The following is a 16,718-nucleotide window of genomic DNA, read 5'->3' as shown; positions in this document are numbered from 1 at the left end:
TAATATTTTTTTCAAATTTCGGGCCCCAAAATTAAGGTGCATCTTATACATGGGTAAATATGGTAATATGCACACAATTAACTTAAGTTTAGATCACTGATGAATCAATTGTCCTTTGTGGCTTATTTCCTTTCCCAAAATTATAGTCTGTGTATCTGATTCAAGGTGAAGTAGTTGAAAAAGAAATAATTACACCTATTTTATGTATTCCTATTAAAAGAAGAATGTGAGTGAAAAATTGATTGAAACCAATAAAAAATATTTTACAATGCCAAAATTAATATTTTTAAAATGAACTATGAAGAAAGGGAACACTGAGGCTTGTTTTAAAGAAGCTATTTGTCATTCTTTTTTTTTAGAGATTACAACACACATACAATAAATGAAATTTATCAAAATACAGCACATTTTTCTACTATATCCATAAAAATCAATTCCTATGTAAATAGTACTGAAAATCAACTAAAATGAGTTAAAATTTACAAAGAGTTGTTAAAGGGTTTCAATCAATATTAAAACTATACAGTACAATAACCAATTGATAACATCTTGAAAGAAGTGCAATATTTGAGTTCACATCTTTTTTAAAGTACTGCCTATTTAATCTGACTAGCAATAAAGGAAGGAGGCTAAGGTACTTTTGCAAAAATAATGATTGCTGTTTTTGCTAGTCCTACAGAAGTCTTAATTAAAACAAGATTGAAGAAAAAAGGATAACAGATTAAAAATTCCAAAATTATATTTCTTAGTAATTAAAAATGAATTGCAATAACTGAATATTGCTCTAATGAAAGGCTCTAGACTAGCCTCTACTATAAACAGTTATTGGTCTTCTATGGCACTTTTTTCTGGTCCAAATAGCCATGCAGTAATTCTTACATTGCATGTTACTCAAATTTTATTTGATTACATAGACAGAACCCAAATAAAATTAATAGTTTGGATAAGCAAAATTAATAAACTTCTATCAAATACCTCTTACACTAATGAGACAAAGGCAGTTGGTGGTAAAACACTATTACACTGATACACTTAGAAACCCTTTAAAGACTCTGAAGTGTCGAGTTCACATTTAATGTTACCTGTAGGAACAGCCCTTTATTTGAACACCTTTACACACTGGTGGCCTCAAGGACCCATCCCTTTGCTCTATAATTCCCCACAGCAATTCTCTATCACTGTGTCAGGTTCACAAACTTGCTTTGGTTTCCTAGCTCCATGCGCACTGTTTCCTTTACTTTACCAAGGCAATGTGAGGCCAAACAAAATCAAGAGGCTTTCCTAAATCTTCTTACATTTTGTGTTACAGCAACAATAATCTTAAAACTGGCCATTTTAGTTTCATTTGCTGCTTAAAAAATTATGAAGATTAAAATGGCGCACTAATTATAAAACCGATTGCAAGTACCACCATTTGCAAAAAAAATCAAGGGATTTCCATATCACAGAAAAAGCATGGACATGCATCTACAGAGTTAAAAATTTCCTGTGACTAAAAAATTAAAAATTGAATCACCAGTAGCAAATGTATAGTCAATGGCTATGACAAGAACAGATCCTGTAGAACTCATAAAATACAATTATTGTCTTTACATTTTTATTGCATTATTCTATTAATAAAAACACATTAACAGATAGCTGTTTTCTCATTCTTTACTTCCAGATTTTTATAGAAATTAACTGTTTTAATCTGGCCTTGGAAAGTGAACCCATCAGCACCACCTTCACCTACTCATTCTTCAATTCAATATGCACATAGCAAAAGCCAACACTTCAAATCTCTTGCCCACAAAAAAAAAGTTTCAGCAGAAAAACATTAATATCAGTTGAATAAAAATAAGAGCATAAAAGCTATGAGAGAAAGATAGCTCTGCCATCTTTCTCTGGGCTACAATCAAGGCTAACTAGAGCCTTGCAGAGTTCAGTCATGTGTATGAAATCCAAAAATAAACCTACAATCTATACAAAAACAACATATGTTTGTTTTTGTAGCCTTGATTGCTATGTTTTTAAAAGCCTAACAAGAAGTTTCATATGAATTCAACAGTCTTCCCTATATACTGTACAGTGGTTCTTTCCCTCTAGCCACAAGTTCCATTATTTCATTAATGTACAAATTTCAACATAATTTTTGAGTTCTTTATATATAAAAATAGTCAAAATATTAATTTCCCCTGCAAGTCTCTTCCAATAAATCTTGCCGTCTTCCCCCATTTTTTGTCCACAGTTCTTATGAAGAAACCTCTCGCGCAATGATGAGTTCCACTGTGTTCTGGAAAGTTTTTAGCAAGGATACTGCTTGTCCATGTTCAATATTGATAAAACTGTAGCCATTAGCCTAGATGAAGGAAGAAAAACATTTCATAATTTGCATTGGTGCTTTTAAATTTCTGCCAAGTAGTCCACAAACCTGGAGGAAAATAAGAATCATTTTGGCAATTTAAAACAACATCTAGACTCCTGGGACCTACCCCTTATCACCTGAAATAAAATCTCTGATGGGGGAGCCCTGGAACCTATAGTCTGCCCACATTTTCAGATGATTCTTATGTAGCAGTTGATGCCTGTAAGCACTTAGCCTAAACAGTGTCATCAGACATGGTGTTGTGTGTATGCACTACCATGTACCTGAAGTCACCAAGCTGCAAGGGTAGATTGAGAACACTACACTTCTTATAATTTAGGCTAAACATTTATTGAGGTCTTACTGTATACCAGACACACAGTTCTAAGTGCTTTCATGAATTAACTCCTTTAATTCTCGTAACACAAAGATTCTTTCGTCACCTTATTTTAGAAAAGTTAACATTCCTGAACTTAAACAAATTGCTAAGATATATCAAACATGTATTCAAAAATATCAATATGATTTTCTAAAGCACAAGGTGGAAATATTTTACACTATGAAAGTACTAGAGCATAGCCTATAAGAAATATTATTTTCATCCACAAACATATAAACTTCATAAAATGCTTATTTTCAAATCTGGCATTTAATAATTTCTTCATGAGGAGGCAAATGTTACAAAATGAAAAATAAAGAAAATAATAAGATGTACTTAATTACCTGAATAATTTTATCACCTGGCTGCAATAATTTTGATGCTGGTCCTTCAGGTTGTACCCTTGTTACAAATATACCCTTTAATAATAAAAAATGATAATTATTTAATGGGAAGCAGTACGCATAAATAACAGAGTAACAAGGACCAATCTTTCTTTCTCAGTATGCAAATATTTGAATCATGATACAAGTTTTCTCTGTCTTCTCTGAAATAACATTGTGACAACCAACCCTATGTTATTTTTGCCTGTGGTAATCCTGATTAGTATAGTGATTTCTATTAAAGTGATGAAGTTACTTCTATAGATGAACATAAAAGTAATGAGACTATAAATCACTTCACAATATGGGTGCATTTAAAATTTTTGGTTAAATTTGTATTTCACAAATGGTTAATTTGAACTGATTACATTTCAAAACAAAAAGCTGAACAATACAGAGGAAAATAAAAGATGATGTCTGTCTAGATTTATATAAATATCTTAGATTTTTACTTATGTATAAGAGCTATTAAATTAGTGAATAAAACTTTACGGGTATTTCAGGGATATATAAATAATACTCACATCATCGTCAGGCCGGAATGGGTTTCCTCTTCCTCCAACACCTCCCGATATGCTAAATCCAAGTTCTGGATCCTTTTCAACTCTCACTCGAATCTGAGTTAATACGAAAATAAATCATTATTACTCTCTCAGAAAAGGCTGCAACACCGTAACATCCGTATTTAAAGATTGGTAAATTAGGTTCAAGCAAATATAACTATGCCAGGATTCATCTAAACTAAATATTTGGGCAGATGAAGTGAAACTAAGACATGGAATATTATGTTAATGAGTTAGTAAGTTAAAGGCACAGCTGGGATTATAAAGCAAAGCTCCTAACTTAATCTATTGTCTTTTGAGGATAGGCAACTAATTAACATTGACCCTACTGTATTTTTCAGACATCATGGATTTTAATGACACACAAAACATGTATTTTATTATTAGTTTCCATTTGTGAAACATCTAAATTACATAGTATATCTGTCTATTGGGCATTGCATAGATATATAAAAGATCCCTGTGTGGTTGTTGGATATTAACTCATTTCCATTTAGTATATGCTTCAACCGAGTTGGGATTGATAATTGATTGATAATACTTTTTTTTTTAACAAAGCTATAAAAAAGGATGCAAGAACTAACTTTTTGTTACAGAACACTCCTTTCCCCCAAGAGACCAAACCAAAATGAATACAGCATTGGTTCTCTACCTGTTTCTAATAACATCATTTTATCAATAAACTACCAAAATACATGACTATATGATTAGTGACTTTTTAAAAGTAGTTTTAAGATTTAATTCTCAAAGTAGTTTGGAGACTATAGTCAAGTTTCAAATAACAATAGCAAAACATAATATGCTAATTCAAGTTTAATGGTTACTATTTAAATTCTTCAAGAAGGTCTGATTACCAGAGTATCATCAACCAATTTTGGGAAAACAACCACCTTAAGGGGAAAAAAAAGCATGCCTTGAACACCACATTCTATGTCAACTAATCAGAATGGGGGAGATCACAGAGTCGAGTTAAACCACTAAATTTAACACCTTATAAACTTAACAGGAAACCAAACCTTTAAACAAAGTGGTAAAAACTATGTTAATATTCTACATGGATTTATTGCTAACCATTAAATAACCTATAAAACACATTAAAAGCATAGTTTTGTATTTCAAATGGTCTTGGTTATTCTTACCTCTTGCCTTGCCAGTTCATTGCCTTGTCTAGAAGAACAATGGGGCTGTGTGTATGGAGGCTGGTGGGCCACTTTCAGCATCAAGAAATCAATTAGTTGTTCTCTAGAGGGATGCCTTGCCACAGATGCCTGAGGAGGGGGGTGATGTATTTGACTATAATTTGCCTGAGGCCTGAGAGGCTGGCCCATCTGTCCATTACTCAAAGGCATCTAAGAAAAACATGAAGTGTCTTAAAATGACCAATAATAATGTCTTATTACATATATTTGGATTTTCTTCTCAGACCATTTCAAAAACACGAGAGTTTAACATTCTAAATCACACAATTTCATGCCACTTATTTTTTCTAGTTTTACACTATTAAAAAAAAAAGCTATTAATGTTTTAATTCTAAACTTGCCTGAGTGCTTGCTGATAAATCCACTATTTAAAGGTTTCAAATGAAAGTAAATCATATCTACATTTAAATTTTGCTTTCCTGTTTGATATAAAATATGTATCTTTCTCATAACAGCCAAATGTTAAAATGATACACATTATGCCAAAAATTTTAAATTTAAGTAAGCCCATTAAAAGGGTATTTTTTCCTATCCTATACTTAATCTCTAACATATACAAAAGATGCATTTGCTGATGTTTTTCTTTAGACAAAAGTAACTAATTCTGTAGTATAATTTTTCGTACCTTTATTCCTTCCTTTCCAGAATTAACAAACTAATTCAGCTTTGTAGAAAATTGATTTATTCCTCATGTATATGCATCAAATAGCAACTTTTAAACCCTCTAAATATTAATTTCATCAAATATTAACTGAAAAATTAAATCTTGAGATTCTGTTTTACTTTTCACAAGTTAACAAAAAACTTGAGATATTTTGTTGTCAAACAATTATCCTTGATTTTTTTTGTTTGTTTGTTTTAGCTGAACCATCCTGCCACCTGTTGGCAGCTCAGCTCAGGACGGCATCGAAACGCTGTTGCTCAGGACTCGCACTCTTGGGCAAGCTCTTAACCAACTGAGCCACTCGGCTGGCCCTATCCTTGTTTTAATTAATGCCTTTCATTTTTTAGAGGTTGATCTTAACTTTCAACTTAAAATCATCTTTGTAGAAATGTGGCTAATATTCTATTAGTGTGAGGAATTTATCTGAAAAATAAGGTTACATTTGTATTGTAAGTATTTGCATATGAAGAGATGTTTGTGCAGAAGAGGAAATAAATATGTTTAAGCTAGTCAATCATTTAAAACATTACTGTTGATTATTAATAAAAATATGACCTCATTTACAAGGAAATTATAGAAAAACTGTGAGGAAAATATTTGAGCCTGATTTCCCTAAAATTATCCAAAAGTTGAAAAGTTTGGGAAAAGATTATGGCAATAGTTTCTGAACTACATGCTCTGTGAGCCTTGCTAAAGGATACAAAGAAGTTTGTCTTTAGTGAAAAAGATTTTACTTTAAAAAAAAGTACTCGGGCTGGCCGAATGGCGCGTAGGTTAGGAGTTGGCTTGGTACACCAGCTCTGAGCAGCAGGACCCCGGTTCAGATCCCACATGAGGGCAAGTGATGCTGCACCCTCTACAGCAACAGCTCAACATGGAGCTGGGCTGCCATGAGTCGCTGGCGACAGCGTAGGCTGTAGTGGGGCTGGCCAGCAGCAGGTGTGAGCTTTCATGAGCTGTTGTGAGCGTCTGTCCAATGGCCGGCGAGCGACTGCCTCAGCCGGGAAGAGCGCAATGATAATACCAACATGGGCCGGTGAAGCAATGTCCTTCACAACCAGAATGAAGAACAAAAGGACAGCAACTTGTCTGCTCCTCTCCCCCAATTCCCCAATAATAAAATCTTTATTATTTATAATTAAAAAAAAAAAGTTCTCTTTTTCACTGTGTTATACTTGAGAAAATAGTTAATTTTGAAGCCTGGAAACATACATGGGTGTTTTATGACATATTATATTAGCATAAAGATGTTACTACTCTATGAAAAATCTTTTATTGGTTATTTACTATTTGATCATTGAAGATTTGAAGCAATTAATCTGTCCAGGATTACTTAAATGTTTGTGTGGTTATTTTCTTACTTACACACAACTCTGTAGACAGCACTTACTTTTTTCCATATTTATATCATTTTTTTCCTATGTGAAGATTCAATACTTTTCTCCTGGGGAGAATTCTTCAGACAATTATTCCTTCTGACCCATTCTTAAGACTCCTTGACACCCAGATACTTGGTTATGCCTGACATGCTACAAAAATGTTAAACATACCCATGGAATATATTAAACTATGATTAGAAGATGGCTCAGGAGAGTGAAAAGCATAAAAAACAAACTCAGTAACCTAAGCCACAGAATGGATACTAAAAAGAAAAAGAAACTGCATAACAGAACTCAATTAAAAGAAAAATAACAAAAAAAAGGGTAAAATAAATACATATGTATGAACTTAAAATGTTACATGGCTGGGTTCCTACTCTCAAGAGCAATGCAAAAGTTTATATAATACATAACTATGCTTCATAATTATATCTGGTTACACTAGGGCATGCAATTAGTTAAGAGAATGAACAACTGAAGAGAACACTGAAGAAAAGAATTATCTGGCATCAGTGACAAAAAAGGAAACTGTAAATGAGTGATGCTTTAGTTACCAAATTAATAAGAATACAACCATCATGTATTCTACCATATACAGAAGTCTTTTAAGGTGATTTCTAACTACATCTAAAGTATTTTAAAATGCCTTTATTAATAGTAAAACATCCTCAAACGAAGAATTTAAGACAAGTTCATCTTTAACTCTCCAAAAAGAGATATTTACTATCAGGAATGCCCAAAAGTCTCTAATTCAAATGATAGGTAGGTGATACTACAGAAAACTAAAAATAACAACCAAATGATTCTCCAGTGTGAAAAAAATCATGGAATAAACTGAGAAACAGCAAAATGCAATTCTATTTCTAAATTTTTTTTAAAAAATTGCTTACTAAGCAATGGGGGGGAAAGTCCTCAAAAAAGTATTTTCAGAGTTAAAGCATATATATTTCTAGTTCATAAGCCAAAAAACACAGTAAGCTCAAAATACCACTTCATTTATTTCCTGAGCACCTACTTTCATCAAGCTGTCTGGAGGAACATCTTTGTGACTAAGGGTAGATGACGAGTAGTTGTGCTGTCCTGAAATGAATATATCATCTTGACAAGGATCTCCTGGACAGGATGTCTGGGGATGCTTCAAATTAGGGGAAAATAAAAAATAAACAAATAATGATCTTTAAGATGTGCAGCCAAAATGATGATGACAGTTGAGAGGAGATTAGAAAAAATAATGCTAGATAACAGAAAGATGAAGAACCAAATAAAAAATTACCACCAACTGCCATCAATCTTAGTACCTTTATCATGGATGTTAACTTACTGTGGTGATCATTTCAAAATGTCTACATACGTTTATCAAGTCATCATGATGTACACCTTGGACCAATACAATGTTATGTGTCAATTATATCTCCATTAAATTGGAAAAAAAATTAGTACTTTTAATCATCTTTCAACGTTAATGGGAAAATGTTCTTGTAATGTGTGAAAAGTATATACAGATATATGCTGTTAAACTATTTTGTTATAATGCTTTTAGTTCTATTTACACTAATACCTAGCCTAGTTTTTAACACTTGGAGCAGTAAATTTAAAGTACATTTAACTCTTAATCCAAGTTAAGAGTCTCAAATTTCAAGAGCAACTAAAATATACAGCTGTTGAGCACCACAATAAGTTTTTTGGTAAAAAAACCCTTGATGTTCTTTTTACAGCAGATCACCAGGACTTTCTTTTTAATGATGAGCAGTACCAATAAAAATATAGCTGTATAAAACTTGTTTTAGCTTAATTCTATCATACTAATATTAATCAGCTCCATATTTTCAAAAGCACTAGTTTGGTGAAATGCTTTTAAAATTAACTAACTAGAATTCATATTTTAATATATCAAATAATATCCTTATGTTATAGCTTATCTCAATGTTAGCTTTAGAGAAAAAACAGACTCAATATCTCATCTCTGAGTATTTCTTATAAATATGTTGGGAGGCAAGATGCCTATATTTTTCATTTTAATTTAGTTCTAAACACACAGCTGAATTTTAGAAAATTAAAGTGATTGTGATAAATAGCACTGTTGCTACTTTCAAAACAGTATCTAGCTAGCAATATAGATATGCAAATTACATCATGTTGAAAAATAATCTGAAACCTACTTCATTATGATATGACACAGGATACATATAAACCTAAGGGTTTATTATTTAATCTTAGAAATTGTATCTGCAGATTTATCACGTGCAGTTAGTTGCTAGATCAAACCATGGCTTAGCATTTTTACATGTGGTTTGATCTAATTTTGTGTATTTATGCAATGAATACTTCATTTTCCTTCTCTGTTTTTGAGATGTGCTTTTAGAATGCATAAAAATCCACTTAGCTGATAGCTTGAAGTTTAAACTCAAGCTTGAATGTATGATTATGTTTATGTAGTCTGTAAAAGAACAAGTATATTATGAATGAAATAGTAAAATGCAACAGATTGAAAGGCTCTAGATTTAAGAATAACAAGCAGAAAATATTATTGTATAAGAATTTGGAAAGAACAATTGTTCCAGGTGATTATAAAGATAACCCTGAGTTAATAAAAGCCCCTGGTCTTTACTCTGTGGCTTCAGTTGGATTAAGTACCAGAAAGCAGGGCTCAATAGTCATCACTCTCCTCTCTCCCTGTGTCAAACTGATCAATTATAAAACATTTGCTGCCACTATAACATAGAAACCAAGTGGTGGCAGGTGGCAGAGGCAGGGCAAAGGCGGGTGATGCACAGCCAGGGCAAAGTGAATCCAGCAGGCTGCTCCTACTCTAGAACACAAGAGAGCAGAGCCAGGAATGTATTAAAAAGTGAGCGGTAGTGGGTGGACGCTCAGGAAAAAGAAATGGACCCAGAAGTAAGCAGAGTCAATATAGAAATAAAACGGGGGGGGGGGGGGGGGGGGTGGTCCAGATAAAACAAGGTCATAAGGGGTCAAAGGTCTTTTTAGGATGGAAGGAGAGGGGCAGAAGGAAATATTTATTTAGAGGCCACATTAGCACCTCAAATTGTTATGAAGAGAAAAATCTTAAAACAGTTGTTCTGTTCTTTCTCCTTCTCTTCTATTCTTATCCCCTACTCTTATTTCATTAAAAGAATAAACCTTTCTTCTTCATCACTAATGACTATGATGAAATGTGGGTAATAAAGAATTTGAGTTTTGCCTTAGGTACTTACTACAATTTCTCCAGCCTCACATTTAATCATATTCAGCAAATTATGATTAAACTTAGTTCCACTTAGTTCTTAGTGCTTTTTATTTGCCAACGCTCAATCAGTAAAATGAAAATTACTCTTCCCGTAACTCCTCTGTGGATTACATATGGCATAGCCTGAAAACTTTGAGTTTGGGGAGAGCAAACTAAGAGAAAAAGAAAGCACTGTAAAGAATAATTTTTTTTAGAAAACCTCTCAGTTATTCCTATTGCTCACCCTTTACATAAAAGACAACTGATGACATCCTTAGTTATGACCACAGAAACTTAGGAGACAAAGACTAAATCAGCTTTGCACAAAGTTTTAGCACAAAGCCATGGAGAAACTGGGAGGTAATCAAGATACATAACCCACAATAAAAATGTATTTTCTAGAAATGTTAAAACATGAAAATGTGAGGTTTATTTCTCTTCTATGTACTAACAGCACTAGTCTACTACAGGTACTCACTCGAAAAATGTGCCCACCAGAACCTCTTCCGTCTGCAACACTCAAGGCAAGACTGCCTTGGCTGCCATGCAGATCCCTAGAGCTGCCATAGTGAAAGCTGCTTACAGCAGTAAAATTGGAATTAAAGGACCTTGACAGCATGCTCTGAATAAAGAGGGGATAGATTTAACAGAGATTAGTGTAGCATGCAAAATTCACAAGACATGTTACGTACATAGACGTATTTACAGTAATCCCAATACCACACAGAAATATGCAACACAGAATTTTCAGTGCCACTGAAAGAAATCGGCACTATTTACCATATAATTACATGACAACATACACATACACACAATTTACATGTAATCCAACCATTCAAATTTAAACACCAAAGAAGAAAGTACAAACATATAGATGCTTTTATGCTATTATTTCCTTTACTCCTAACGTATCTTATTAGAAGTTTGTCAGAAAATATAAATTGATGTCATACCCAGATGTACCTGTACAAAGTTATACATGGAATACAAACTAATTCCTCTATAAAGATAAATTTTACCAACAACCAGTTATTTAAATCAAATGGATTTTTAGAATCTGTTTCATTTTATAGAAATTGTCTTATTAAATAAATGCAGAGTTTGAACATACATAATATAGCTCAAAATATATTTGCAAAACATACCGGGCTCTTAACTATTGTAATTTCTAAAAATAATTATCTTTCACATTTAAAAAAATGTCTTATATTAGGGAAAAGTTTAATATAAACACAGAATTTTAGGATATAACATTTAAAAGGCTCCCACTGCTCTATAATTACCAGAATAAAAAAAAAAACTAGAAAATGCACATATAAATGTTTTTCCCATTCAAATAGGTGTTAAATATTATATTTTAGGAGTTAGTAGTGGCTTTTGCTGCTTCATTCTGAAGAAATACTAATGGAATCCTTCCAATGATTGCGTTTACATGAATGCCTAATCACTAGTGATCCCAGAGCAGCCTGAAAAGTGTACCTCAATAAATAAATGCACTGCCTGATTCTCATTATTCCTGCTTGTTTATTCTGAGTCGTTAACTGATGTTCTTTCATGTGGATGATTTTGATCACGTCCCTGAATAGGGAGGGTCTGATGGTGAAACGGAGAGAAACCACATTTTGAGCAAGGCTTGTTATTAAGAAATACAGAAATGCCATAACAAGCATTTCTTTGTTACTCTTAGGGACTTGTATGTACACCTCCAGATTATGAAGTTGATGTCTAATACCAAGAAACTTTAATATGATATTCCAGAATGAAAAGGTTCTCTATAAATTACAATGTACACTTTTAGTTATTTTGTGGATTCTAAAGTAATAACTTAAGGAAAAAGCTAAACTTAATAGGCTCTTATGGCTGTACTTTTCTAAACCATTTCACAAAGAATAAGGATGTGGCAGGGGCAAATTCAGAGGTTCCATAAACATCTGATTAGAATGTAAAAATAAATTATACACACAGCTATGTACACACGTTTTGTTTTAACATGTTGTTAACTTGAGGGGACTGATTAACCCTGTTTAAGGATATGTAGCTCTAGAACAAAGTCTTTTCTATCATCGTTGAACATATGAGGTTTTTGTAAATACTTCACTGATTGACAAAGAAGGCAGCTCAGAATAGGTCTGGTTTTTAATTGAGGCTTGTGCATAGACATTCATATAAGACTGCACCCCATCACAACATGTCAGCACACTGTGCAGTACATGCTAATGGTTGTATAACAGCAAATGAACATGGAAATTTCGCTGTGTTAATCATACTCTGGTTGAGTGCTTCTTATCTAATTTTTTTAATATAGTAAGTAATATTAGCAAAAGTTGACATTAGTGATAATTCAACTGTGAAATAAAAATGCTTATCATTTTCAATGCTGTTGATAAGTTTTATTTGTAAATGTCTTGGTGTTTTTGAGGTGATTTTTTTTTTTTAATGTTTAGGTTCCAGATAATTTGTTGGGGGGGGTGGGGAAGAGGTGTTACTACTACAAGGTTTAAAAACCAACTAAGGGTCAATACTTATCTATTTCTGTATTAATATTAAATTCTCAACTGGGCAAAGTAGCAACTTATGATTTGGAGATTTACTCTAGAGGTAGGACAGGCATTGTAAAATCCTCTGGAGAAATTTTTCAAATGTCCACAGTGCCATCAGAATTATGGTGGGGTGCGGGGGAAGAGAAGCTGCAGAAGGGCAAATAGAGATCTTCCGTCATCCTGCACCATTGTCAACTAGTGCTTTCAAGTTTGGAGTTTAAATCATGTTGCCCTGTGTCCTCACAAAGCTTTTCTTAGTTTTACTGAACTAGTAATTCTCACCTCTAAATTACGAGTGGGCACATTTAAGAAACTACTGTTATGTACGCTCCAATCAATTATACGGCAAATTTCTAAACATTAAAAGCAGAGAGGCACAAATGAACAATGAGGTGGCTGGCACTTGCTTCCTATTTACTCAAGTCCAGCCACATCTCTGTCAGACAGGAAAGTTATCGGAGACCAGCTATCTGAGATGTCAACATACAATACAAAACAAACTCATATCTTCCTCCAAATCTATTTAACAGTTAATGGCCTTCCCAACAGCTATTTATTCAAGGCACCAAACTCAAGCTAAATCCCTTTCCTTCAAGGACTGACTACAAGTCTTACCAAGTCTATTTTGGAACTGCCTCTTGATTTCATTCCTTTGTCTCAATTCCACTGATACATTTCTCATTTATTTTCTGGACTGCTAGACAGCTTCATAACTCAATCAACTTAAATGTAGCCTCTTCCTCCTCAAATCCCGTTCCATACTATCACCAGAAGTTTATTTACAAAACAGCTATATTACACCTCTGCTTAAGAAATTTCCAAATTCTTTAGAAAAAGCACACAAGTTCAAAGAGCCTCAAAAGTATGTATAAAGTTATAGCTGAAACAAAATAAATAGATGAGAATGAACTTGCCTAATAGTTTTAGATAACTCAGCTATTTAAAGTTGAGAGGACAGCGTTTCACAGAGCTAACAATTGTAGGTATTTATTTCTGAAAAATTTGACTTAAGGAATTTTTAAAAATAATGACTGAGGTTATATACGTTCCACTATTTTAAAAAATCTATCTTATATTTAATAAACAGAAGATAATTCTTGGGTAAAAAAAATCCACTGAGAGGTATGAAGCTAAATCTTAAAGAATATGCCTTATACATTTGAGCCACAAAACTGTGGCACTAATATATCAGTTTTACAGTTAACTTCTTCCAAAAAACAAACTTCTATGCATAAAGTTATAAACTGAAAATAAACATGTTATTTTACCAATGATTTCCAAACTACAGTAGAGCCATAAATATGTAAGTTCAAATAGGTCAGAAATGCAGTTCAGAAAAGAGTAAATGCCATGCCAGAAGCAATCCGTGTCAGTGACAGTGTTAGTCATATAACTGAGGACAAATAATCTTAGATGAAATATTTACATTTATAGTACATTTCTTGTTTTTCTGTTAACTATATAGTAAACTGCTTATTTCTTTTACACATATTTACATAACCAACAATTATTAATAGATGACAACAGGTCAGAAAATGCTAAACAGGTACACATGTACATACATGTATTATTTAGTTTGTGTGGCAAAATTTAAGAGATACACATATAAATATATAAAATGAATTTGCATTCATAAGCCTATTAGAAAACACTGGGGACTAAGAGAAGGGAAATACGTTTATATTACCGTCAACTGCTTTGAGTCTGGCTAAGTCTGAACTTGGAACTCTATTCTCAGTACCAAGGAAAAACTCCTAGAATGTAAGTCTATACTGAATAATTCAGAGTATCTTGTTTTACCTTGTTTAAAAAACAAAGCATGCCAAATATTTTAAAGGAAAAGTAGTAAATTCATAAAGAGGAGCATGAAAAATTCATGTTTAATTACCTTTTCTAACTTTTTGGCCTCGATGTGTCGTAATACTTGTTCTCGCCAATCATGAGGAACTTTACCTTTTCCTGGAGGATCTAATAAAGAATGTTCTGAACCAACCCTTGCATTTGGTCTTTTGGAAGGACTAGTCCGTGAGTAATTGAAATCACTAACCGACATAGTTCTCTCTGGTATTTCACTAACAGAGGGTCGAGCACTCTGAGGCCTAGATGTATTTGGACCATCAATGCTGTATGTTCGTGCAGAAAGAGGTCTCTGTGATCCTGACATCATCGGAGGAGTTCTTCCCACTGAATGTAACTCTCTATATGATAAATAATCTCCTTCAGGGATTTGGGCCCGCCTTGTGGGACCTGGCTCACCAAGATTTGCAGAGGCTGTAGAGGACACGCTACTTTGTCGCTGAATTGTATTACGAGTTGCTCCAGGAATGAGTCTGTCATTTGGTGAGATGGCCCACATTTCCCCATGTCTTCCTGGGCCAAGTCTCGGATGTAAATGGTATCCAGTATTAGCTCGAACGTTGTTATGGTTAGAGAAATTCATATTGGCAGAATGTTTAGTATAACTCTGGCTTTCTGTGCTCTCTGATCTAGGAAGGCGCGGAGGGGGAAAACTGACATGATCTATTTGAGGATTTTGTTTGGAGTGCCACAAAGTATCTTTGACTGCAGCACTGCTACTGTACTGGATATTATATTGCGGAGGACCATATATCTGAGGCATAGATTGTGGGCCACCTGTTGTGGAGCCTCTTATATTTGGCTCTTCGGGATTATGATTTGAATCAAACTTGAAAATCGCCTTTGTACCTGACATTAAGTCAGAAGAAGAAGAAGAACCAGTGAATACTTGCAATGGTTGATCATACAAAAGTGTGGCCGACTTGCTCCTGACTATATTTTTTCCATCAACAGTAGATGTAACTTTAACTGTTTCACTTGGCTGCTGAGGTCCATTATCACTAAGAATGTCATAGATTTTTAGCCCGCCAGTCTCCATATTAGTTATGCTATGAGATTTCACAACAGATCCAACTGGTCCACTTCTCTGAGGGGAGAGATCGTCAGTGCTTTTGGAAATACCCATATCAACAGAAGAATTGGTGTCATGTGGTTCAGTCATCCTAGGAGACTGTGGAGTTTCCTCAGAATGTCCATTCACCTTAGTTATGCATTCCAGATTAGGATACTTGTTTCCATTTTCCAAGTGCTCAGCTTCTCCTTTAGCATTCATACTTAAAAAGCCCGTTCCAAGCACTATATCCTGTGTCTTTGATCTTTCCATTCTTTCTGGTTGAAAGGTATCATTAGTTACAAGTTTATTAAGATTCATATTGATATGGTCTAATTTATGAGATTCATCAGATGTGGCTGTTGAGTCAACACCTTTCTCAATAAGAAGTAACTGCTCTCGAATATTCAAATCATATTCAGGTAAATTAAAATCTTTTTTATCATGAACCTTGAATTTTTCTTCTTTTGAGTGGTTTAAAATATCTCCATTTTGTAAAAGTCTGTTAAAATTTTCATCTTCTTGCCTAAAACAAAGATAATTTTATCACAAACATCATAAAGCCCTGTTTTCTTAGTAATGGGTAATATTAATAGCTAGTTAATGCGTAAGTAATACTAAGTTAAAAGAGTTGATGATGGGAGTCACAGATGAAAGCCATTTTATTATCAAGCATGTAATTTAAAAATAATATAGTAGTCAAATAATATATATTAAATGGGGACAAGTGAAACATAATGAAAATTCATAACCAAGATTAATTCCATCAGGATCATAAATCAGTCGCAATGTAGTTTAATAGAGCTAAACAATGAAGAACAATGGACTTAAGTTATTCTCTTCTGCTCTTTTCACAAATGTGTTAAAATATGAAATGCTTGAAAAATGAGCAGATACATGGAGAAAAAGCCAGTAACTTGAATGTTGAGTCAAGAACACTGCACATTTTTATAAATAATTCTGAAACTTGGGCCGGCCGAGTGGCGCGATGGTTAAGAACTCGCTTGGGATGCCAGAGGGCCCCGGTTCGGATCCCACATATAAGGGCCAGTGACACTGCCCTCCACAGCTAAGATGCTGAACGACAGCTCAACCTGGAGCTGGGCTGCCATGAGTCGCCGGCGACAGCGTAG

General features: G+C 33.8%; 1 protein-coding gene across 10 annotated transcripts in view; it reads right to left on the bottom strand.

Moving 5' to 3' along the window:
* Positions 1–321: 321 nt before the first annotated feature.
* The window catches only part of ERBIN (erbb2 interacting protein), a 113,723-nt gene continuing 97,326 nt past the window's right edge, over positions 322–16,718 (bottom strand). For 3 of the 10 annotated variants that reach the window (XM_019652442.1, XM_019652441.1, XM_019652451.1), the window contains 7 exons: positions 14,566–16,111; positions 10,616–10,759; positions 7,927–8,046; positions 4,809–5,018; positions 3,631–3,723; positions 3,068–3,142; positions 322–2,338 (listed from right to left, as the gene is read on the bottom strand). In XM_019652442.1, coding sequence (XP_019507987.1) covers positions 2,231–2,338; positions 3,068–3,142; positions 3,631–3,723; positions 4,809–5,018; positions 7,927–8,046; positions 10,616–10,759; positions 14,566–16,111 — 2,296 coding nt within the window. In that variant the 3' untranslated portion in view covers positions 322–2,230. The remainder of the gene's footprint in view (positions 2,339–3,067; positions 3,143–3,630; positions 3,724–4,808; positions 5,019–7,926; positions 8,047–10,615; positions 10,760–14,565; positions 16,112–16,718) is intronic. The other 7 variants (XM_019652449.1, XM_019652448.1, XM_019652443.1 and 4 more) reach the window with 6 other exon arrangements.

The sequence above is a fragment of the Hipposideros armiger genome, unplaced genomic scaffold (assembly GCF_001890085.2).
Source record: "Hipposideros armiger isolate ML-2016 unplaced genomic scaffold, ASM189008v1 scaffold_179, whole genome shotgun sequence".
NCBI lineage: Eukaryota > Metazoa > Chordata > Mammalia > Chiroptera > Hipposideridae > Hipposideros > Hipposideros armiger.
This window is presented reverse-complemented; position numbering and strand designations above follow the sequence as displayed.